At 38.2% G+C, this 24,359-nt stretch overlaps 1 protein-coding gene across 3 annotated transcripts in view; it reads left to right on the plus strand.

Annotated features, from left to right (window-relative positions):
- Positions 1-24,338, plus strand: part of LOC149819557 (guanine nucleotide exchange factor SPIKE 1-like) — a 170,738-nt gene extending 146,400 nt beyond the window's left edge. For all 3 annotated transcript variants that reach the window (XM_089982730.1, XM_089982732.1, XM_089982731.1), the window contains exons 22-31: positions 4,089-4,164; positions 4,349-4,459; positions 17,981-18,163; positions 18,402-18,545; positions 21,243-21,416; positions 21,515-21,862; positions 21,945-22,277; positions 22,526-22,711; positions 22,787-23,761; positions 23,846-24,338. In XM_089982730.1, the coding sequence (XP_089838856.1) occupies positions 4,089-4,164; positions 4,349-4,459; positions 17,981-18,163; positions 18,402-18,545; positions 21,243-21,416; positions 21,515-21,862; positions 21,945-22,277; positions 22,526-22,711; positions 22,787-23,761; positions 23,846-24,100 (2,785 nt within the window). In that variant the 3' untranslated portion in view covers positions 24,101-24,338. The remainder of the gene's footprint in view (positions 1-4,088; positions 4,165-4,348; positions 4,460-17,980; positions 18,164-18,401; positions 18,546-21,242; positions 21,417-21,514; positions 21,863-21,944; positions 22,278-22,525; positions 22,712-22,786; positions 23,762-23,845) is intronic.
- The last annotated feature ends 21 nt before the right edge of the window (positions 24,339-24,359 follow it).

The raw sequence follows: 24,359 nt of genomic DNA on the forward strand, positions 1-24,359 counted from the left end.
TAATCTTGCTAAGGCTGACAATAATAACTCTTTTACTTCTTCATTGGCCTTTGTGCTATTTGTTCCTCTCTTTGCTTCAGTCTGTGTTGATTTTCCTTTATTTTGGGGATCAAACCAACATTTGGCTTTGATGTGTCCATTTTTATTACACAGGAAACAAGTAGGAATTGGCCTCTGTCGCTGTGAGTTGGAATCAATTTGGTTTTATGCTTGGAAGATCAACTATGGAAGCTATACATCTTTTTAGACAACTTATTGAGAGATATAGAGAGAGGAACAAAGATTTGCATATGGTTTTTATTGATTTGCAGAAGGCATACGATAGAGTACCTAGGGATGTTCTCTGGTGGACAATGATGAAGAAAGGTGTTTCTCTCAAGTACATTCGTATAATTAAAGATATGTACGGTGGACAATGATGAAGAAAGGTGTTTCTCTCAAGTACATTAGTATAATTAAAGATATGTACGAAGGAGTAGTAACCAATGTCCGCACTTGTGGAAGGGTGACAACCAATTTTCCTATAACGGTTGGGTTATATCATGGATCTGCATTAAGCCCTTTCCTATTTGCTATAGTGATGGATGAGCTTACGAGATCAATTCAAGAAAATGTGCCGTGGTGTATGTTGTTTGCTGATGATATTGTTTTGATTGATGAGTCTAGAGCTGGGGTTAATGTTAAGTTAGAATTATGGAAACAGACATTGGAAGCAAGAGGTTTTAAGTTGAGTAAGAGTAAGACAAAATATATGGAATGTCGGTTTAGTAAGCAACGAAGTAGTGATGAGAGTATAGTGAAGCTTGGTGAGCAAGAAATACCGGTGGATGACTGTTTCAAATATTTGGGATCTATCATTCACAAGTATGAAGAAATTGATGGAGATGTAAATCATAGGATAAAGGTTGGGTGGATGAAATCGAAAAGTGCAACTGGAGTGTTGTGCGATCGTAGAATGCCATTGTGGTTGAAGGAAAAGTTTTATAGGACGACAATTATTCCCGCTTTACTATATGGTACGAAATGTTGGGCTGTCAAGAGACATCATATTCAAAAAATGAGTGTAGCTGAGATGTGTATGCTTAAATGGATGTGTGGAAATACAATAAAAGATAAGATTCGAAACGAAGAGATACGTAAAGAAGCTAGGCGTTGCATCCATTGAAAATAAGATGAGAGAGAATCGTTTACGGTGGTTTGGACATATTCAGCGAAGGCCTAATGATGCTCCAGTTAGAAGGATGGAAAAATGGGAAAATATATTAGTTAAAAGAGGTCAGGGTAGGCCTAAGAAGACTTGGATGGAGATGATAGGAAAGGATATGAATTCTTTGAACCTCACCGAGGACATGACATTGGATAAAAATGATTGGAGGAGAAGGATTCATGTGGAAGACCCAGATTGATTTTCTTTTTTGGTTCATATCGCCGACCCCAATTGTTTTGGGATGAAGGCGTAGTTGTTGTAGCTGTGTGAGGGTTGTGCATAGTGGCTTGAATATACATAAAAAAAGGATCACAAGAACATGCTTTATCGAAGATACTCGTTCAATACATGCATGCTATATATTTTCAACGTATGGTTTGATGCCTTTATTCAGTCCATGGCATGATTCACCCATAGAAATCGATTTTTCACAACAACTAGGCATTAAACAGGTGCATATACACCATTGAAAAATTATGTTTTTAACATAGAAATAAGTATACACAGAAATTTAGTTTTTGAAGGGTGAAAAAGTAAAAAACACATGCATGAAAAGGGATCCATAGATCCTATTTCGAATATCATAGAGTGATCACATAGATCAACTCTTTCACCATGATTTTTTATCATGGTGTAGCATGGGAATCAAATCGGTATTCGATTTTTCACTTAAGTCAAAAGAAGAACCCGTACCTTTGATAGAAAACGAAAAATCGAGAATAATCAATGGTGGGAAGGGCTTGAATGGGCTGTAAAAGAAGATCCTCTTCTTCCTCTTTTCTTCCCTCTCTCTCTCTCTCTCCTCTTTTCCCTCTTTCTTCTCTTTTTTTTTCTTTCTCTCTCTCTCTCTCTCTCTCTCTTTCTCTCAACAAAGAGTGGGAGAGGGGGTGACGCCCCCCTCTTTTCTCCATCTCTCTCTCTCTCAAGGGGTGGAACTCTCCCTCTAGTTTCCTAATTTTTAGAAAAGAAACTACCAAATGTTGACTTTTTCCACATTTGGTAGTTTTCTAATTTTTTAAAGCTTTTAAGACTCTATTAAGTAGGTATGAGGGCCCTCTCTTAAGAAGTCTCACTCAACCCTAAACCAAAATTTGGAATTAATATTATTTATTTAATTATTAAATATTAATTAATTAATTATTAATTAATTAAAAATATCTAAAGATTACCAAATTAATCCAGGAAGCTCCCTAACCTTATTTAACCCCAAAATAAAGCTTGATATTCAATTTAAAGCTACAAAAACATTGGGCTTGGATTTGGATCCAGATCCAAGATCTAAACCAATACTCAAAACAAAAATTGGAGTAAGACCCGGATCAAGTCCAGATTTACGTTGGACCTAAATAGAACCCAAATCCATAAAAATTCGGATCCTAGGCCTTAGATCCAATCTGATCCAACTCCGGACCCAATTCGACAAACTGCTCAATTTTTAGAAAAAACGTGATTTTCGGGGCAACCGGAACTCGAATTTAGAAAAGTAAAATATCATTGCGCTCAGAATTTCGAGACGCATCCAATGATATATTACACGAGTACCAAAATCCGAATTTTGCTCGAAAATAACCCAAATTTTGCTTGAATTTAAAGGTTGAAATTAAAACTCTTTCTCACGCTTCGTTTGGCTCGCCTTGACCTTGTCGATGAGATATGGGTTAAGCCCAGACTCAAAGGCTTCAGTCTAAAAATCGAGCCTCAAATGATTTTTCTCCCAGACTTGATCAAATTTTCGTCAAGATTATAAAATGACTAAGTACTAAAATACGAGATATTACAAGAAAAACTCTCATAGGAAAAAAAAATTGCCTATGTGAAGTTTTGTTATGATAATTTTTCTAAAATGAAAAATTTTCACTTGTTTGGGTACCATTAGAAAAATAAAATAAAAATCTTGAATAAATAAGAGGGGGTAGTGGTGGAGCTTCTCCGACGCGGTTTCCCAGGAGGTGGGGTGATGGTGGGTGGTAGTGAAATGGATGGTGATGGTGGAAAATCATCGTGAGATGGTGGTGGTGGAGTTTCTCTGGCGCCGTTTTTTGGGATGTGGGTGATGAATGGTGGTGATTAAGGGTGGGGAGGGAGGTTTTCCTGGATGTGGGTGATGGTGGGTAGTGATGGATGGTGGTGATTGATGGTGGGGAGGGTAGTTTTTTGGGAGGTGGGTGGTGTTGAGATGGATGGTGATGGTGGATTTTCTTTAGTGCCATTTTTGGAGAGGTGGGTGCTAATGGTAGTGGTAGTGGTGAGATAGATGGTGATGATGGATAGTGCAAAATCATCGTGGGGAGGGCGGTTTTTCGAGAGGTCGGTGGTGGTGGAGGTGAGATGAATGGTGGTGGTGATAGTGGTGGTTAGATGGATGGTGGTGGTGGATTTTCTCCGGTGCAATTTTTCGAGAGGTGGGTGTTAGTGGTAGTGGTGAGATAGATGGTGATAGTGAAAAATCATCGTGGGGAGGGTGGTTTTTCGAGAGGTGGGTGATGGTGGCGGGTGGTGGTGATAGTGGTAGTGGGTGGTGGTTAGATGGATGGTTGTGGTGGTCGTGGTGAGATGGGTAGTGAGGAGTGGACCTCACCATTTTCTTTTGGTGTAGGAAACATTCCTCCACCTCGCCCCATGGAAGAATGTTTCCTATCAAAAAGTGTACTTTTTATAAAAACTCTCAGGGAGAAAATTTCTCTTGTTTGGAAGGGTCGGAAAAACTGTATGGATTTTCCAATTTGTGTCACTTTTTCTATATCTTTCCCACTTCCAAAAGTGCCCTTAAGAATTTCTGAGCTGTCAAAACCTTTTGATATTTTCACCCTTCTTAGACCCACTTCTATTATACTAATGTGTTCTTTTGCAAACTGCTTCTTTTACTTTTGTTTTTCACCAGGAACTATCTTTCATCAGTTCTAATCCAGGAGCTTTTCCTCACCTGGGATCACGAAGATTTATCTCAACGTGCCAAGGTGAGTCCAATTTGATTGTCAAGTTTGTTGCTTTATCTTATATGATATATTGATTTCAGTTTGCATTTCTTCCATTTTGATAAATTCCATGTTTCTGGTGCTTTTGCTTTGCATTTCCTTTTGTTTCAATGTTACTTATTCAACTCAATAACCATTGATGTACTTTTCTCTAAATCTTTCTTAGGCAGCTCGGATGTTGGTAGTTCTTATGTGCAAGCATGAGTTTGATGCTCGATACCAGAAGCCTGAGGACAAACTCTATATTGCCCAGCTATATTTTCCACTTGTAGGACAGGTATGTAAGATTGTTGAATGATTTTTCTAGTTCAAGTTCTTTCTAATCTATCGTTTCTTTGGGATTGTGAACTGTATCTATATACGATCAAGGTTGTTAAATGCGTTGAGGCGAAGCGAGGCGTTGAGCTTGTTATGAAGCAAGGCGTAAGCCTCGAGGCGTTGAAGCGTAAGCTTCATGATCAACATATTGAGACTCAATAGAAAGCTTTGCTTTTCTGCTCCTGCCATATTTATACTAACAAAATATACTGTTTTGCTTAAAAAACACATTGCAAAGGAATATTGGGTTCAATTGCATGACTGCATTGAAAAAAAAAGATAAGAAAAATTTCTGCAGTTTATTTGTAATCATCAACTGGTTTGTTTGAAAAACTTCATGGACTAAAAGGTAACAGTGTTTGCCAAAACATATACACGTGCCTATTTGAGGAAGCATGCCAGGAAAAATGCATAAGACATTAAATTCACCTGCACATGGATAAGTTGGTTTGTTTCATTGTGAATATTAAATCTAGGGTAATCAACACACATTAAGCATATGGATATTTCTGCATCCGCAGGCCATAAAAAGCAAAAGCTTTTGGTATGAAATAAACTGTTTTTATAGCATTCAATCCTTAAAATATGTTAAGACTGCAAAAATTGATAATGATAAAAGTCACAAGTGAAGTGAGATGTCATTAGAAAACGAAGCTAACCCAGGAAACATTTTGGTTTCCACTAAAATCTCAAACTATGAAAAATACAGAGATTTCATAGCAGTCTTACAAGCCATGCCCCGTCTGAAGAATAACTTCTGGAGCCATCCAGTAGGGGGTCCCTTTCATTGACTTGGCCCCTGATATGGTTGCCCATCATACCCAGAAGTGCTAATGAATTAGTGGCCCATAGGTTATAATGGCAATGGTTAAGCAACCATAAAAGGGTAGGAGTACGCACACCCACATTTATCAAAAGCAAAAAGGAAATGTAGAATCTGAAAATACCAGTTCAACTACTTGTTTAGAAGCACCAAAATCAGCTAGCTTGATGCAACCTTTATTATCAACTAGAATATTTGCACCCTGAAATCCAAAGACATCTTCAAAGACCGATAATCAAAGTCGAACAGTTAAAAAATAAAGGCAACAGAAAATAAATTCGATCACAAAAACATTTTCAAACAACAAAACCTTGATGTCTCTATGGATGACTCCTTTTCCAGGGAGATACTCCAGTCCTTGAAGCAGTTGTTTCATATACATTCGTATAACCTGTAGATGCATCCAATCACAAAAATAGCTTAAACATCCAGAATTTAGAAAGTAAACAATGAAGGGGAAGAGTAAACACTTACAGGTTCCGGAAAAGAGCCAAACTTCCCAAGAAGGGATGCTATGGATCCACCAGGAACAAATTCCAACAGAATAATTAAGGCTTCCTCTTCTCTAGCTGTGCCTAGAATAACTTCTTCAAGTTCCCTAATATGAGCCTAGAATCCCAAGCCAAATACAAAAACCACCATAAAGAAAAATAGAGAATTTCAAGATCCCAGTATTGAATAGGAAAAGAAATCGCAAGGTCCAAAGAAAAGCAATCATCCCTGCTCTCGTAGCAAGGAAACCAATTAAAAATGAATTTGGCTCGCATAGCAATTCCCAAAAAGAATTAGCTTATACTATTCGATCAGCAGAGTAAGCAGGAATTGCACAACAGATGAAGCGTGTTGCTTGGTAAACAAAAAAGACAACTGAATTCCGTGCGGAGATCATTCAAAGCTTGGAATTGCTATGATCGTCAAGAGAATTAACAAAAAAAAAACGGAAATGTGAAAAGAACAAAAGTTAATAAAAAACAGGAACAAGAGCAAACAAACTTCTTACTTGCGCTTTCTCGTTGGACACATTGTTAACGACGATCAAAACCTGAAAAACATATAGAAGAAACACTCAAATTCAAGAAACCGCAAAAGCCAGTATCAGGAACGAAGAGAAGCCCTATACTAAAGAGAAAAAAATGATTGGCAAAATACGCCGACCTGCTTGACAGCAAGAAGCTCTCCCGAATCGAGATTCATGCCCATGTAGACACGGCCATACGCTCCGCACTCGATGATCTTCCCCTTGCGCCACCGGATCGGCAGCGCAGCAACCTCGAGGAGGGGCTGTGGTAACGGCGACGGCGACCCCGATGCCGGGGATCTTTGGAGTAACCCAATCCGTGACCGTCTTACGCAGTTCCAGATCCCTTTCATCAGGCTCGCGTCTTCGCCGACATCGGGCGAGGCACTCGGAGAGACGAGATGTACATGATGCGTACACCCTCCCTCCTCTTCAGTGTTTTACTTTTATATTTGTGGGATGTACATGATGCGTACGCCTTCGAATCGAAGCGGGCCTCGAAGCGAGGCACACGCTTCACTCATGTGAAGCGTGCGCTTCGAGTCTGCAAACTCTTTACTACAGTGCTTCGGTACTTTGAGGTTGCGCTTCGCCTCTGAGGCGTACGCTTCAGGTACTGAGGCGTACACCTCTCACAACACTGTATACGATAGCTCCCAGAGATTCTGAACCTTTTTTTTATAAGATATCCATAGTTTCACTAACTGGAACAAATTGGAAATTCAGTGTTGTTGTCTGCTAAAAAGGGAAATCTCATAGATGTTAGAATATGGGTTCTCTTTATATATATATATATATATATATATATGGAGTAATGGGTAGGCCAAATGATACGTGCTAAATGGGGTTTTCTACTCTTCTGATGTTTTTTTCGCAGTTCCAACCCCATAAATGTGTTGGGCATGGTCCATTTATGAGGAATCCACACCTGGATCATGTGTTTTCAATGAAAAAAATGATATTTAGAGCCTTGAAAATTTACAAAGATTTTGGATCGTTGATTTTTAGATCCTTATAAAAACCCACCCATGTGTCGGAATCAAACACTTAAAGAGCTGATCCCGATAAAATCAAGTACATAGATCACATTTGTATGGTCAAAATTTAAAAATAAAACAAAAAAACCTGAAAACCCCATTTAGCACGTATCATTTAGCATATTTCATTTAGCACCTACCCATTACTATATATATGTTCATATACATATATGTATATATAGGTTTGTTTTTGTGACTGTAATATTCTTTACCCTCCAGGGGTATTTTGGTCTTTTGACCCTTGTAATAGGAATCACCATTAGGGGCTGAACTGTTTTTTGTTTTTATTTTGACCTTTGATTATATTGTCAAGGGCATTATTGTCCTTAACAATATAACCTCAATATAGCTTTTGGGAGCTCCCAACAGCTAGTTTTTTAGCCGTTGGGGAGCTCCCAACAGCTAGTTTTTTAGCCGTTGGGGAGCCCCCAACAGATATATTGGGAGCTCCTCACTCCTTTGTGTGTAAATATGGGACCTTGAATCCCTTGTATTCAATGCATTTTGTGTGTATTTGTTCATCAATAAAGAATATATTTTTTTATGTTTGAGTATTCTTGATTAGCCCTTAAGTGGCTTTTGTGTTTATACCTCTTTGAGGATTTTCTTTGTGCCTCTTGTTTGAGGTGTGTGGAGGCTTCTTGATTTCATTACATGGTATCAAAGCCATCGGTTAAGGAACTTGTTCGTGTGGATGTGAGAACGTGAATCGTGTGATCGTGGCCTCGTGGTGTCCAAAGGTATTTCGCTTATGTTCTACCTTATCTCTTTCTATTTTTCTCTCTCTCTATCTCTTCTTTGTAAAAATGGAGGATGATCGAGAAGTTGTCATCTCCATTCCTGTGAGACTTAATGTTTCAAACTATGTGATATGGGCATCCATAATAAAACATAAAATATGGGGAAAGAGTATACGGAGTTTGGTTGATGGCACCTAAAAGACAGCTCATGTATGTAATTTGCAAAATAAAGTTAGAACCATGACCCAAGGAGAAATTAGCATTAGGGAATATTATAATGTTTTTTATCTTCTTTGGGATGAATTGGCTCTTTTAGAGCCTAAGTGATGGCGGACTCGGTGCAGAAGCCGATCCACGATTTGAGATCCAAATGGATCTCCACGTGCTGAAGCTAAGTTAAGCAGGTGAGTCCGAACAGAACTCAAACAATTTGTAATTTGAAGCCTGAGCACTTTGTTTCGATTGAGGTGGCCAACACAGAAAAGTTGTGTGATGCGCACACCTTTCCAATGGATCCGAAAATGCCAGATTCGGATCTGTTTAGGCAGAGTTAGGACAGAACACCCAGAACCGGCAAGTGACCAGACCGTCTACTTGGAGAGAGATTTTGATCCCTCTACCGATGGAGTTTGGGAAAACTCCAAACATGTAAGTTATGTAGCACTCTATTATCTTTCCAGGCAACTAAATTTCGTAGCTTTTGGATAAGTAATTTGGATTCTATGCCCGATTTATGTTGATGTGTTTTTTGTTCTAAAATATATAAATTGCATAACATGATATGGAGCATGAAGACAACAAGAGACAGTACGGAGCAGTAAACGATCAAAATATCAAGAACTCAAAACATGAAAAATCTTAAACAGGATGTTAACTTTTCGAAATGTCATTTTGTTCATCCAACAAATCAGCACAGATAAATAAATGCCACAAACACTAAATGTTGTGAGAGGTATATCACGACAGTTCAACAAATTTTATAGCATTCACGCAACAGAGATTGATAGACGTTTTTTTTGCCTAGCGACGAAGCGGATTTAGAAAAATTGTTTAACAGGAAAGTTTGAGATCTGGATGTTAGCTTTTCAACATGCTAAGACTCGGATTTTTTCATGCAGGTAAAGAGATATGATGAAAACACGTAACAGTAGCAGAAATGCAAAACACAAGACATAACTCTGGTCTTGTCCAAACGACCGAGATTTGCCAGGAATTTTAGCAGTGCTATAAAGCGGATTATGACAGAATGGTAAACAACAAACTTGAAGGGAAAGATCTTAGCTTTCCAACAAGCCAAAGATCACTCGATTTGGACCAGTATCTAGAGAGATACGGTCAAAACACTGAGACTGTGTCTGACAGACCAAAATACCGAGAACGAGAAAAACACACAAACACAATTTTCTTAAGTACGATTTTTATTAGTATTTAAAAGTTTGACTTGCAGAAGAAAACACTTCTAATGATATTTTCACCGATTTTAATCGACCCTTCCTCCAATCCCAACACCGGTTAGAATTGATTCAACCCAAACTTGCAGATATAAACATTCACTCGATAGTTCAAGAAGCAACTATGCAAAACTAATTTTATTTTAAGGATAAGCACTTTAAACAAAGATTTCAATTTAGACAACTTGCAATCATGAAAGCTACAAATGCAGGTAACACATCCAGCTTGAATATAAGAAACAATGAACTCATAAGATTACGCAAACCGAAGGAGATAGCACCACTGGTGTAACGACCCCAAATTATACCCTTTGGAAATGCGGAATAAATTTTTTTTTTTTCAATGCGGAAACCTTCCCAGAGATCTGGGGTCCTCGCAGTTCCAATTTCCATTGGATAGCCCAAACACCACAAACGAACTTACATTTGTCATCCATAATCAACCAACTAAAACTCTTTTATTAATGAACCAATAAGAGTCTCATACACAACTAAAAAATGAAGTAACAACTGCAAAAATTAAAAAGAACAAAAAAAAGCAAAAATAGAGCCATTATGTCCCCTGCTGAAGCTGACAAGCCCAAGTATGACTCTCATCCATCCCCAGTAGTCAGTCCAGCCTCACTGTTCACCATGTCCTGTGAAAAACCAACAAAGTAGGGTGTCAGAACCGAAATTCTGAGCACAACTACTTCTAAAGAAACCAGGTGAGACAAAGAACATGGATAAGATTTCATGTCATGATTTGAGTGAGTGCAGATATAAAATTTGCAGCATTCAAATATCCATACCTACCAACAATTACATATGCTCATCAATCAATAACATTAAAGCAGAACCATATATCAAGAACTAAATAACCAAACATTGCAGCATGATTTCAAGAAGTAAATCATATGCTACCACCAAATCATGTCATGATATAGAGAATGATTCAAACATGCATGGTCTAATGCATAACAGGAAAATGCATGATTATGTGCAATGCATGATTTCTTCTGTTATCTTTCATTTAAGTTTCATCTTTTCATATGCATGCCCTATTAAATTCACGCAGCTTTAAGTTCCTCTTTTTAATTACTGTTGCCCGTGGATACACCAAACGGGTACAATCCTCGAGGTCAAGTAGGTTCCCAGGGTAGCTTAGCACACAATTTGTATTTTATTACTGGGTTCTAACTTAGCCCTCGACAGAATCACCTTCGGAACATTAGACCTCCACATCTAATGTCGGGGACACAAGGGCCACCCCACACCCACATGTGTCACTTCCTTGGTACCATAAACAACAGCTGTGTCAAACACACCACTCCCGGGTAAAGTGGCGGACTCTTCCTAAAACCGTGACAAGGAGAAAGAACCTCAATATCGGGTTCAAGGGACAAGATTACAGCACACGGAGTTTTTGTATCCTCACAGTCTCCCCAAGACCGGATCTCTAAGATTCTCATACTCCAGATGAGATATCCCAGAATGGATATTACACTGTTCTTATTCATTATATTTTTACAACAACAACAACAACAACAACAACAACAACTACGCCTTCATCCCAAAACAATTGGGGTCAGCGATATGAACCAAAAAAGAAATTCATTTTGGGTCTTCCACATGAATCCTTTTCCTCCAATCATTTCTATCCAATTCATTATATTTTTATTAAAGTTAATTCTTTAAATTTGCAACACCATATGCAAAAGTAAAGTGAAAACCCGCATCCTCCCTTGCGACCCATTCGGGACTCCAGCCCGTATAAACCAGTAGAAGAGTGTAGTAATGTGCCAAACCATCTTATGTGGTTTAAGTGATGCAGTAAAAAACGTATGTGATAAGAAACCAAACCCACGGCTCTCTAGGCCGATGATGGTCCATTTAGGTCATCAGTGCATCACATGATAAACCAAATTAGTCTTTCATTCATAACACTAGGCCAATGATACTAAAAGCATGTGCACCCATGCAATCATAAACCAATCATATGCATGTTATTTATCAATCATATGCATTCTCACTATGTGTGTGTTACCTACATCACATACGGGTATTAACCAATCCATGTTTCCTTTGAGTGTGTGAATGCACATGTACCATTTCACATAATAAATCAAGCATACATGTTCAAGAAGAATTACCAATAACTGAATCATGCTCACACTCACAAGTACCATAATCATAACAATAACAGTTACATAACCTTCTTAGAAATAACATTCCAACCTGTTCTTGACACATAGATAAGTGTGTGTAGGTTTCAAGATTTTCCTTTATTCATATCAGAATTTAAATCGTACACATCCATGACAACCAATATACCAGCCTTTAACCCACTCATAGAATTCTGAACAAGAATATAATGTTCAGCTAGAGACAAAAGGCAACTCACAGTATGTGTAAAATTCGGTTTTATGTGTCCATCCTTCTTAAACAGTATAAAATGAACACTATTATAAACAACTGACAAATTTCAGGTTATGTTTCAATGATCCAACGCTGCATCTTACAAATTTTGAGCTTAAACCACACTCAAGCACCAACTTATACCAATAGACAACCTACAACAACACATTAGGTAATGCATGCAAGATACTGTCGGACCTTAATAATTCATGTACCTAGCAGAAGTATATCACACTACTCATGCTTTAATAGTTTAGGATTGTGTATATCCATTTATGAAAATAGGAAATCCGATTAACATCATTCAGTTGACTACGAAAATGTATGGAAATCAGCCCGGACAATAGTAACTAAGACATGTATATATATATATATGCTACAGGGATAGAATTAATAACCCTCTGACATGAGCAGGTAAAGCAAGCATATCAAGCATAAAATTTGCATGGTACGTAGGGCGGACCATTTCGAACATAATTAATCTAATGCATGTATACCAGCAAACATTCAAGCTATTCATATCCCTATTGCCGCATTCATACAACCCCCATACAACACCCAGTTTTACAACAGAATTTTTATTCCTATGTCGTAGTAATACAGCCTAAAGATAAGTGGGTTCCTAACTAGTCCATTCCCAGCAAAATTTTTATTAAGGCTATTCAGTAAGGGAAAAATAGTTTTGTTTCTAAAAAGATACACAAGTTCAATCCCAGCCTTAATGTCAATTGCCATTCACTTTAGAATCAGTCAAGTTGGATGATAGTTAAGCTCTGAGACTACTCATTCATATCGAGTATTCTGTCTAAGGTGACAGAAGTATTGGATGCTAATATTAGACTCACTAATTTTAGTTCAAAAACAGTCAGACAAAGTTACGAACTATAAGACCACTCCTTTAAGATTTCTTACATATAGACAAACCATTAACAGAAAAAAAACACCTAAAAGATAAATGGATCAAAATCTCTGAAATGTATGCAAGGACGTTGTTCCACATGGGTGAAGTATTGGATACGGTTCATTTTAGGTTCAATCAATTCAGATTTCTTATTCACATATAAACCTTAATACTACCAGTAAACACATCCCAAGCGAAAGCATGCCCACGCAGGCCAGATACTGCCTTGAGATCGCTAGCTGGCTAGACTTAATACTATATATCATTTTTAAATGAAATCTTGCCTTCTGATAACCCATCTTATTTGTCTATACATGTCAGGAAATTCTAGGCTACTACCGAAATCTTGAAGTGATAGTTTTGAATTATAGAGTGTGATATCATGAATTTTGTTTTCTAAACTATTACAATTGCAATCACCCAGAACATAAACCGAACATGAATTCGTGTATTCAACCCAAGAATACGATACCCAAATTAAGACAGCAGTTTTAATTTCAAATAGAAACCAAGATTTCAATCAAGAAAGAAAATCAGTTGGATTCATTGGCATACATAAATTTTTCCCTCTTAAAAAGGGGAAATCGATCTAAGGAGAGTAATCCACGGTTCACCCCTATGATTCTTGAGAAAAAGAATAGCCCTAAGAAGGATTCCCAATAACCCATCTTAAATCATCGCACGGAATCGAACCCTTGTTCGATTCCTCACCCAGGTTCAGAGAAGAACAATACCTTTTTGAAGCTTTTCCGGCGATCGGAGGCTGCAGAAGCGAAGGCAGGGCCGTGGCTGACGCTCCTCGTGACAGGGCTACTCGTTGTGGCCTTCAATGGCAGCCGGTGGCCCACGTTGTTTGACGGTGGCGTTTTGCCCTCTGGCGTGCGCTCACCGAGAGAGAGAGAGAGAGAGAGAGAGAGAGAGAGAGAGAGAGAGAGAGAGAGAGAGAGAGAGAGAGAGGGCAAGACCTCCCTCTCCACTCCCCCTTTATTGGCCCAAACCCCCTCCTCTGTCGAGAGGCGCGGGGTCGGTTACGCCCTGCGTAACCCCCCTCCTGCCCCTTTCTTGTTTCGGATTCTTGAAAACAAGAATCGTGCCCTAAGCACGATCCTGTTTTAACGCCCCCCCTTTATAATTGAAATTGGGTTTGGGTCCAAACCCGCGACCCGCGACGCTGGGTCCATTATTAAAATGGACCTGGTTTGCCTACGAGTGACGGATCCTCAGTTGGATCCGTTCGGATCCAACTGTGGGTCCGACCCTATGCACCCAAAATTGTTTATTTATTTTCTTATAAATACTATTAATTATTTATTTTAATTAAAAATTAATATTATAAGTATAATTTAACACCCCATCATGGGTTATTTACGGATTCTTTTATGGATTCGATAACGGTAACGGATCCGAGGCCCAAATTTAGAAAAATACCCATTATTTTTAAATAATTTTAAACAAATAATTGTAAAAAATTAAGGTTATTACAACTGGCTCGACCAATCACTCAAGAAATGCAACTCCACCAAGATGAACTAGCAATGATTCCTCTTGCTTTCTCTGAACTTGCTTCAAGCATGAAGAGCACTTCACATTCACGATTTTTCCCAACCTTTCTTTCTCACATTTTTTTTAACAAAAAAAAAGCCCCCCCCCCCCCACCCACACCCACACACACCCACACCCCCTTGGACTCTTAAAGTCCAAAAGAGGAGTGTCATAAAGGGAGGGAGGGCCTTTCCAAGGCTTCCTCCATTCCAAGGTTTGAATCACCTATTTTTGTGTTGCATATTGAATTCTCTTTCAACAACTACATTTGACTTTCATGGTCAAAAGAGAATTCAAATTGAGGACTAAAGTAGTCCACACAAGGGTGGCGCCACCTATGAGTCAAAATGGGTTTGGATCTTGGGCAAGATCCAAACACCCAATGAACTGGACCCACAAACAAAACATGCGATAAAAAAATAAAACTACCCTGGATCTCCATACATCCTCTAGTACCACAAAAAAATCCTATAGGGTACTAGAACTATCTGGATCCGTAGAATTCGGCACTTTAAAAAATAATAAAAAAATATTTAATATGATTCTTTAATTTGACAAAATGGTATCGAAAAATAAAAAACAATCTCTTAACAGATAAATGCAAAATATCTCAGAAATTTAAATACAACATTCAAAACGGATTTGGGTTCTCGGAGATTCAATTGACTCAGATAATCCTGCACGATTGGATCTGCAATGGATCACATCCTGGATCGGGTCTGGTGAGTTGGATTTGAATTCAACTTGTCTTCAATGTTTGGATCTTCAGGATGCTCTGCATCACTAAGTGTCACTGTCCTCAAGACGAAGAACTCCGTAAAAATTAATTCAAAATGTTGCACTTCTACCAATTTGTTAATGGGCTTAGACCTGAATTTGAGGGTACCAAAGCGGCTCTCCTTTATAGTGGTGTTTCTACCATAGTTGAAATTCTAGAAGAATTGACTATTAAAGAAAATATATTAAAGAAATCTTCTTTCTCCAAAGACGATGAATTTGTGCTTGCTATGTCAAGGCCCAAAAAGCATGCAAGGATGTACAAACTTTCACATTTTCGGAAGAATTCAAATGATTATGATTTCAAAAAGAAAGTCATATGTCACTTTTGTAATGAACCGTGACACATCAAGCCTTTTTGTCCTAAAATGAGAAGAGAAGACAAAAGAGTGGCCTCTATAGGGTCATCATTCGAGAGAGGGTATGTTGATCAAAGCTCCAAAAATGTTAGAGGCATGTCCCTTGCTCAAATTATGGAGGTTTTAACACCAGTACTCAATAGCCAATCATTTTCCCTTTTTGGTACGACCGGCTCCACTTGTGTGGGTCCCAGTAAGACTTCTTGGATTCCTGATTTTAGTATTTCGTTTCAATGACTCCTAATGAGTCCATATTATCTGAATGTCAAAATAATTTGAAAGATTCTTATGTCTCAATAGCTGATGGAACCTCTTTAAAAATCAAAAGTTTTGATACATTGAAAATGGCCAAAATTTCTTTGTTCTAAACATTAGAGTTGTACCAAAACTAAATTTAAATTTCCTATCCGTTTCTCAAATAACTTATCGTGGATGTAAAATTACCTTTTTATCTAATGGTTGCTTGGTACAGGATATTCGGTTCGAGAAGCCAATTGGGTGCACCATAGAAAAGGTGATCTCTACTACATCGCCAAATTAGAATTGTCAAAACAAACTTTTTGCAATTTTGTTGAAAAGAATGATATTGAAAATTGGCATAGGAGATTATCAAATCAAACTTTTTGTAATTTTGTTGAAAAGAATGATATTGAAAATTGACATAGGAGAATGATATTACAGTATCTCAAAATTGTATTTGTTTTCATTTCTTAAAAATTGTAATGAAAAAGATTTGTTTTGTGAGGATTGTATTCTTGGCAAAATGAAATCACTACCTTTTAGAACTAGCCATTTTATTTTTGAAAAACCTTTTGAATTGATACATTTGGATGTATGGGGATCGATGCCAATCATGTCTAAAGGAGGTATATCCTACTATGTGATATTTGTGGATAACTTTACTAGACATACATGGATTTATTTTCCTAGACTCAAATCCGAAGTATTTTGTTGTTTCCAAAAATTTTATAGCTATGTCAAAAATCAATTTAAGCCTCCATTAAAAATTTTAGAACCGATTCTGGTGGTGAATTCCTATCTAATGATTTCAAAAATTACCTTGATCAATAAAGAATAGTTCATTAAAAATCTTGTCCTTGTACCCCTCAACAAAATATGTTGGCTGAAAGAAAATATTGACACATTGTTGAAACCGCTAGGACAGTCTCATTTAAAAAAATGTTTCAAAAATTTTTTGGCCGAAGCCACTCTAATGGCGGTAACAAATCTGCAACATATATAGCGAACAATTCTGTATTTCATGAGAGAACAAAGCACACTGAGGTTGATTGCCACTATGTAAGGGATATGGTTCAAGCTGGTCATATCACTGCCAGATATCTAAAGTCGGAAGACCAAGTTGCAGATATGTTTACAAAACCTCTTGCTAGACCAAATTTCTCAAAATGTTGTGACAAGCTGAGCATGATTGATATCTATGCTCCAGCTTGAGGGGGAGTGTTGAAGACGGGTGGTTTTAAGTGACGTTCTTTTATATTTAATGCTATTTGTAATTTTGCCTTTATTATGGACTTGGCTGTAATTATTTCTTTAAGCCTCTCTCTATTTAACATAGAGAGAGACCCTAATAACAAGTATCGAGTCCTCTCTTCCTGTGCAGCCGTCTCTCTCTCTCTCTCTCTCTCTCTATATCTATCTATCTAGGGTTTGGTGCATCTTCTACAATTGTTATTGACAATATAATGCCCTTGACAATATAACCTCAATATAGCTGTTGGGAGCTCCCAACGACTAGATTTCTAGCCGTTGGGGAGCCCCCGACAGCTATATTGGGAGCTCCTCACTCTCTTTTGTGTATAAATATGGGACCTTGAGTCCTTTGTATTCAATGCATTTTGTGTGCATTTATTCATCAATGAAGAATATATTTTTTTATGTTTGAGTGTTCTTGATTAGCCCTTAAGTGGCTTTTGTGTTTATACCTCTTTGAGGATTTGCTCTGTGCCTTTTGTATGAGGTATGTAGAGGCTTCTTGATTTCATTACAATAGATATTCAGATTCCCATGACATGTATGCATAATCATGATGCTGTCCGTCAAGAACAGCCAAATGTGGATGGTGTTTGATTGTCATGAATGTGACATGATGGAGCAGATCTTGTGTTGGATGTCTTCAGTTGTCTGACATACTCTGGATTTCTTTCCATATAATTTCATTATGAGGAAAAGTATTTCCATCTTCAGTACCTTTCATGCGTATTCCCATTTCATATTTTTTGTGGCTCCCTTTTCAATATTGTGTGGTTGGACTTTCCCGTTTCTGAGAAACATTTAAGTTTCAGAATTTAACTAAATCTTTTTCACTTATTAAAAAGAGAAAAGTTCTGTGTATGATATTAACAAACTCTCGAAGTGAAGAACTTTCATGTGTCATGTTTCAATTTAATTTTGTTCTAATTGTGCTTCATTCACAGATACTAGATGAGATGCCAGTGTACTATAACTTGAGTGCAGCTGAAAAGCGTGAAGTTCTAATTGTTATACTGCAAATTATTCGTAACCTGGATGATGCATCCCTTCTTAAGGCTTGGCAACAGAGCATTGCTAGAACCAGACTATTTTTCAAGCTCCTTGAAGAATGCCTTGTCCTTTTTGAGGTGCGTGTGTGTATTGATCTATAGGTAGCAAGATTTATATGCTTTGGGATGGGTTAAAGTTATTGAATAAGGAATATATTACTATGTGCACTGCTACATTGGTTGCATGTAACAATTTGTTAACATAATCAGAGTAACTTGAAAGTTAAAACCATCCGTTTTGCCCTTTGTTTGCTATATAAAGCAGTCTGATGCCATGTGTAATGCCTTCTGTTTCCCCCCTATAATGTGTTATCAGCATAGGAAAGCAGCAGATAGCATGCTTATGGGATCTAGTTCTCGAAGTCCTGATGGAGAAGGACCTCTGTCCCCAAGGTATTCAGACAGGCTTTCTCCAGCAATCAACAGCTATTTGGCTGAGGCCTCTCGGCAAGAAGTTCGAGTAAGTATTTTTTTGTCCCAAGATCACTGGTTTTGGGCTAGTTTTTATTTATGACAATTCAGGTGTTTTTGTGGAAAGTAGGCATTATGATGATTGTAACTTTGCATTTTCTGCTAATGTCATTTTCTTTTACCAAAAGGTGTTATTTCTGTTGATATCTTTGTGTGGATATGCATGGATGGTGTACTGAAAAGCCAATCCCATAATTGATTTAAGACCTTAGTATCAGAAAGTTCAGTACATCACAAATTGAAATTTGCTGGTATTCTATGGTTGGAGAAATCTTAACTTCTTGTCATTCAAGATGTCATAGCCAATCTCTTCTGTGATGTTGGGTCGAATTTGATAGCTGTATAGTTAGGATGCACTATCGGAACCAAGGGTGGATTCTAATCCCATGGAGGTTGTTGCCTCATTTTGCCTATTGGACAAAAAAAGTAGCTTTTTGTAGATGAAAATGGGTACTAGAATGTTGGAAACAACCTTAGTCATGTTATCAAAGATGGAAGCCCTAAAGTTCATCAAGAATACAAGAGAAGAATGATGTCACTAACACTAGTAAAGTACAAGGTGTAATGGAACAATAAGAAGAAATATAAGTAGGCACTAAGGCCAAGCACAAGCCACTAGGGGCTAATACAAATGCATGAAGGCACAAAACACAAATCACCAAGAAGGCCAACACATAAAAAATATAATTTGTATTAATAAAATGCTCACTAGAAGCATAACAAATAATGGGTGAAATGCCCATTTATATACATTATCGGCCTTTGTGGAAGACAAAGATACCTTCTGTTGCTTTTTGTATCGCCATGAAATAAGAGAATCACCTAAAAATACCCAAAACCTAGTAGTTGAGTGGTGGTTATCAAATTTTCCTCTCCAATCAGAGTCTGTATATGCAATCAAATTCAATGAAAAAGATGAGGACAAGAAAAACTCTTTTTGTAATAGTATTCTTTATGTATATGACGATCTTCAACACCACACTCTTGTGGACTCTCTTTGACGCATGCTGGAATCAACTTCGTTGTAAACAACATGAGCAATATCAAGTCGAGTGATGGACAAGTAAGTTAGAGGGCCAATAAGTTGTTTATATGGAGTTGTGTCTTTCAATAAAATCTCATCTTCGACTCTCATCTTTGCATTAATAACTTCTCTTTTATCATCAGTGATTCTTGATCGAGCAACAATATGCTGCAAACTCCATTTGATATAGAATGTACCCCTTGGAGAGTAAGCAACTTCAATGCCTAAAAAATATATTAAAAAACCAAGGTCAGTCATGTCAAAAATTTCTTTAAGCATGGTTTTGATCTAAGTCACACGGACTCGGCTAGGGAGGTGCTGCACCCGAGTCGACATGCCCCGACACGGGTGCGGACACGGGTGCGGCTTCAGACTCGGTCAACGCCGAGTCGGACTCGGTCAACGAGTCGAGGCTGAGTCCGTCCACATTTTGGACTCGGTCAACTTTGACTGAATCCAAAAATGTCCATTTGTCCCTAAAAAACGATTTTTTTATATTTTTTATTTAAAAAAAATATAAAAAGAGTCAGTGCACAGTCACATTGCACAGTGTTGTGCACAGTGCGACTGTGTTGCAGTCACAAACTGTGATTGTGCACAACCACAGACACAGTCACAGCTGTGCACTTTTTAAAAAAATAATATATATATATATATATATATAGCCGCGTCCCCGTTTCCAAAAATTTTAAAATTGCGCCGCACCCGCACCCATGTGACATAGGTTTTGATTTGTTCTACTCCTTTTTTGTCATTGTCAGAAATGATCATATCATCTATGTAAAGTAATAAAATAATAATATCTGAGTTTGTAGATCTTACAAAAAAGTTGCCATTATAACAAGATTTAAAACTAAGATCTAACATTACACCATTGAATCTATCATACCAAGTCTTTGGAGCATAAGCCCATATAAGGCTTTACGAATACATAATTTTACCCTTCTCGATGCTATATATCTATATCTATATATAGTGTGTGTGTGTGCGCGCATGTGGGAAATACATATTTAAACACAAGGTAGATCAGATGTCGCAACAGATGAGGCACTCAAGGACATGAGTGCTGGACCAATGCCTTTACATAAAGAATTTGAAGGGCACAATATCACATAATATAGTTAATGCAGGATGCTGATAGAAAAATGTACAAATAACAGAAAAAAAAATGTGTTGCATTCAATTGCAAATACTGTATGGCTACTAGGAGTGTCTTTTATTGAGCCCTTACATGTTCAAATTTGTGACCTTTCAGAATCTTCTGGAGGGTGTATGTCATGCCAAATTCTTCTTTTTGTATATCCAAACCAAACCTTTCTGAACTTTGTGCGTTCATACATCTTATATCATTTTATTTTTCTCTTGATTATCTTCTTTAAAATGTAGACATGTATTTTCAGTATATACAGTTTTCTTGAGTGACTTGCTGACTCCTATCCCTATAAAGATTGTTGAGACATATAAGGAAATTATAGTTATTGGTATCGAGTCACCACCCAGACAGAAATTTGTATTAATGGTTTACCACAGTAAGCATTCTTTAGTGATAGGAGTCAGCAATGAGCTTACAATTAAAGTACATCCAGTCTGTCTGAATATCATCTTGAATTGTTGATTTTTTCCCAGTTCATTGGAAACTAATATTTAGATCATGTGATACAGCCTCAGGCTACACCAGAGGGTGGCTATTTGTGGCAGAGAGTCAGTCCCCACTTAAGTTCACCAAGTCAACCTTACTCTCTAAGGGAAGCTCTTGCGCAGGCTCAATCTTCAAGGATTGGAGCTTCTACTAGAGCATTGAGAGAGTCTCTACATCCAATATTGAGACAAAAGCTGGTTGGTGTTATTTTCGTTATTGTTCATTTATATTTCTCTTTAGGATGTTTGTTAATGGTGCTTAAAGTTGACTTTTTACTTTTGGACATTTTATTCAGGAACTCTGGGAGGAAAATTTAAGTGCAGCTGTTAGTCTTCAAGTTCTGGAGATAACCGAAAAAATTTCTGTAGCTGCAGCATCTCACAGCATTGCTACAGATTATGGGAAGTTGGACTGCATTACATCTTTGATTATGAGTTTGTTTTCCCGCAGCCAACCATTAGCTTTCTGGAAAGCTCTAGTACCTGTATTTAACAATATCTTCAGTCTTCATGGAGCAACACTGATGTCTAGGGAAAATGACCGATTTCTGAAGCAAGTTGCATTCCATCTGCTCCGTCTTGCTGTTTTTCGAAATGATTCGATAAGGAAAAGGGCAGTTGTTGGACTTCAAATTCTTGTCAGGGTAACTCTAGTTGCCACAGTTTGATGTTACAATTTGTTGTGCTAGAAGGCTGGCATAATTTGTCTTTCTTTTTCTTTTTCAGAGTTCGTTCTGTTATTTTATGCATACAACACGTCTCCGGGTCATGTTGACAATTACTTTATCTGAGCTGATGTCTGATGTTCAAGTCACTCAGATGAAATCTGATGGTTCACTTGAAGAGAGTGAGGAAGCACGGCGTCTTAGGAAATCATTGGAGGAAATGGCTAATGAGGATAGGACTCGTGAGCTATTAAGAGAGTGTGGTCTTCTTGAAGATGCTCTTGAGGCAGTACCTGATGGCTTTGTGGAGAACCGTTGGTCCTGGTTGGAGGTGAAGCAGCTGTCTGATAGTTTACTTCAGGCTCTTGATGCTGGCCTGGAGCATGCTCTTTTGGTATGTGCCTGTAGTTAGTGTCCTTTCTTTTTCCAGTTATCTCAATGTCACGAATAGCATTCTATGGAAAATCTCGGCAATTTATCGTGTTAATATCAGGATAAAATGTGATATTCTCAAAATATGTGATATTTTGAGATTGTCACATCTTTTCAGGAATGTATCGGCCTTTGAAAATAGCAATTTTTGTGAGATAGATCTCAATAATTTAAATAGCTAACCACCAGGTTTTGCCGATTATCTGTTAGGCATCTGTGATGGCAGTGGATAAATATGCAACAGCAGAAAGCTTCCATAGACTTGCAGTTGCTTATGCCCATGTTCCAGATCTTCACATTATGTGGCTACTGCATTTATGTGATGCCCATCAGGAGATGCAGTCTTGGGCGGAGGCTGCACAGTGTGCTGTTGCTGTTGCTGGTGTTATTATGCAGGTGAATGCCAATCATGTATATACTTGCAAAGGCATGTTTCATGTCTACTTATCATCTCTGGGGTGCTTATTGTAGGCTCTTGTAGGGAGGAATGATGCTGTCTGGAGTAGGGATCATGTAGCTGCTCTACGTAGGATCTGCCCTATGGTCAGTAATGCGATTTCTGCTGAAGCATCTGCTGCTGAAGTGGAAGGATATGGTGCATCCAAACTTACTGTTGACTCTGCTGTAAAATACTTGCAACTTGCAAACAAGCTCTTCTCTCAGGCAGAGTTGTATCATTTCTGTGCAAGCATCTTGGAACTCATCATTCCGGTTTACAAGAGTAGACGGGCATTTGGACAACTAGCAAAATGCCACACATCTCTCACCAATATCTACGAATCAATTCTTGAGCAGGAATCAAGCCCAATACCCTTTATGGATGCTACTTACTATAGAGTTGGATTCTATGGGGAACGGTTTGGGAAGCTGGATAGAAAGGAGTATGTGTACAGGGAGGCACGAGATGTACGTCTTGGTGATATAATGGCAAAACTTAGTCACATCTATGAATCAAGAATGGATGGCAGTCACACTTTACATATAATACCCGACTCTAGACAGGTCAATAAAGATGAGCTGCAGCCAGGTGTTTGCTATCTGCAGATAACAGCGGTGGACCCAGTCATGGAAGATGAAGATCTGGGCAGCAGGAGGGAGAGGATATTTTCTCTTTCTACTGGAATTGCGCGTGCTCGCGTTTTTGATCGTTTCTTGTTTGACACACCCTTTACCAAAAATGGTAAGACACAAGGAGGGCTGGAAGATCAGTGGAAGAGGCGGACCGTCCTCCAAACTGAGGGCTCATTCCCTGCTCTAGTGAACCGCCTTCTTGTGGTGAAGTCAGAATCTCTGGAGTTTTCTCCAGTGGAAAATGCCATTGGAATGATTGAAACCAGGACTGCAGCACTACGGAATGAGCTTGAAGAGCCCCGTAGTTCTGATGGTGACCAACTTCCACGACTTCAAAGTCTGCAACGAATACTCCAAGGCAGTGTTGCAGTTCAGGTGCGCTTCTGTAATTGTTGTTGTTTACTTGCTTGTCTGTTGAAATTGCCTGCTGCTTATATGAATGTTTCATCTTGTGTTCAGGTGAATAGTGGGGTCTTAGGTGTGTGTACGGCATTTTTGTCTGGTGAACCAACAACTAGGCTCAGGTCGCAGGAGTTACAACAACTTATTGCAGCTCTACTTGAATTTATGGCTGTCTGCAAGCGTGCTATTCGAGTCCACTCCAGGTTAATAGGGGAAGAGGATCAAGATTTCCACACACAGCTCGTCAATGGGTTCCAAACACTCACCGCTGAGTTATCACATTATATACCAGCTATCCTCTCTGAGCTCTGATGCTACTAAGATGTTTGTGTCCCATGTGAATTATCGATAGTGTATGTTTAGTTTACCTGCTTATTTCAGGTCTGTGAAAATTTCCAATGATTGGTGTTGTAAATTTCCCTCTCATGTTTTCCCCCGTTCCATTGTAAATTGTTGGCCAAAAGAGCTCCTAATCCTGTCAAAGGGGCTCCTTTTGTGAGATTTATGTATCAAAAACCGTGAGATGGTAATTTAATTTCTCTTTGGTGTAGCTTGTTGGTTCATCTTGTAT

The sequence above is a fragment of the Nuphar pumila genome, chromosome 12, assembly GCF_984573655.1.
Source record: "Nuphar pumila chromosome 12, dmNupPumi1.hap1.1, whole genome shotgun sequence".
NCBI classification, from domain to species: domain Eukaryota; kingdom Viridiplantae; phylum Streptophyta; class Magnoliopsida; order Nymphaeales; family Nymphaeaceae; genus Nuphar; species Nuphar pumila.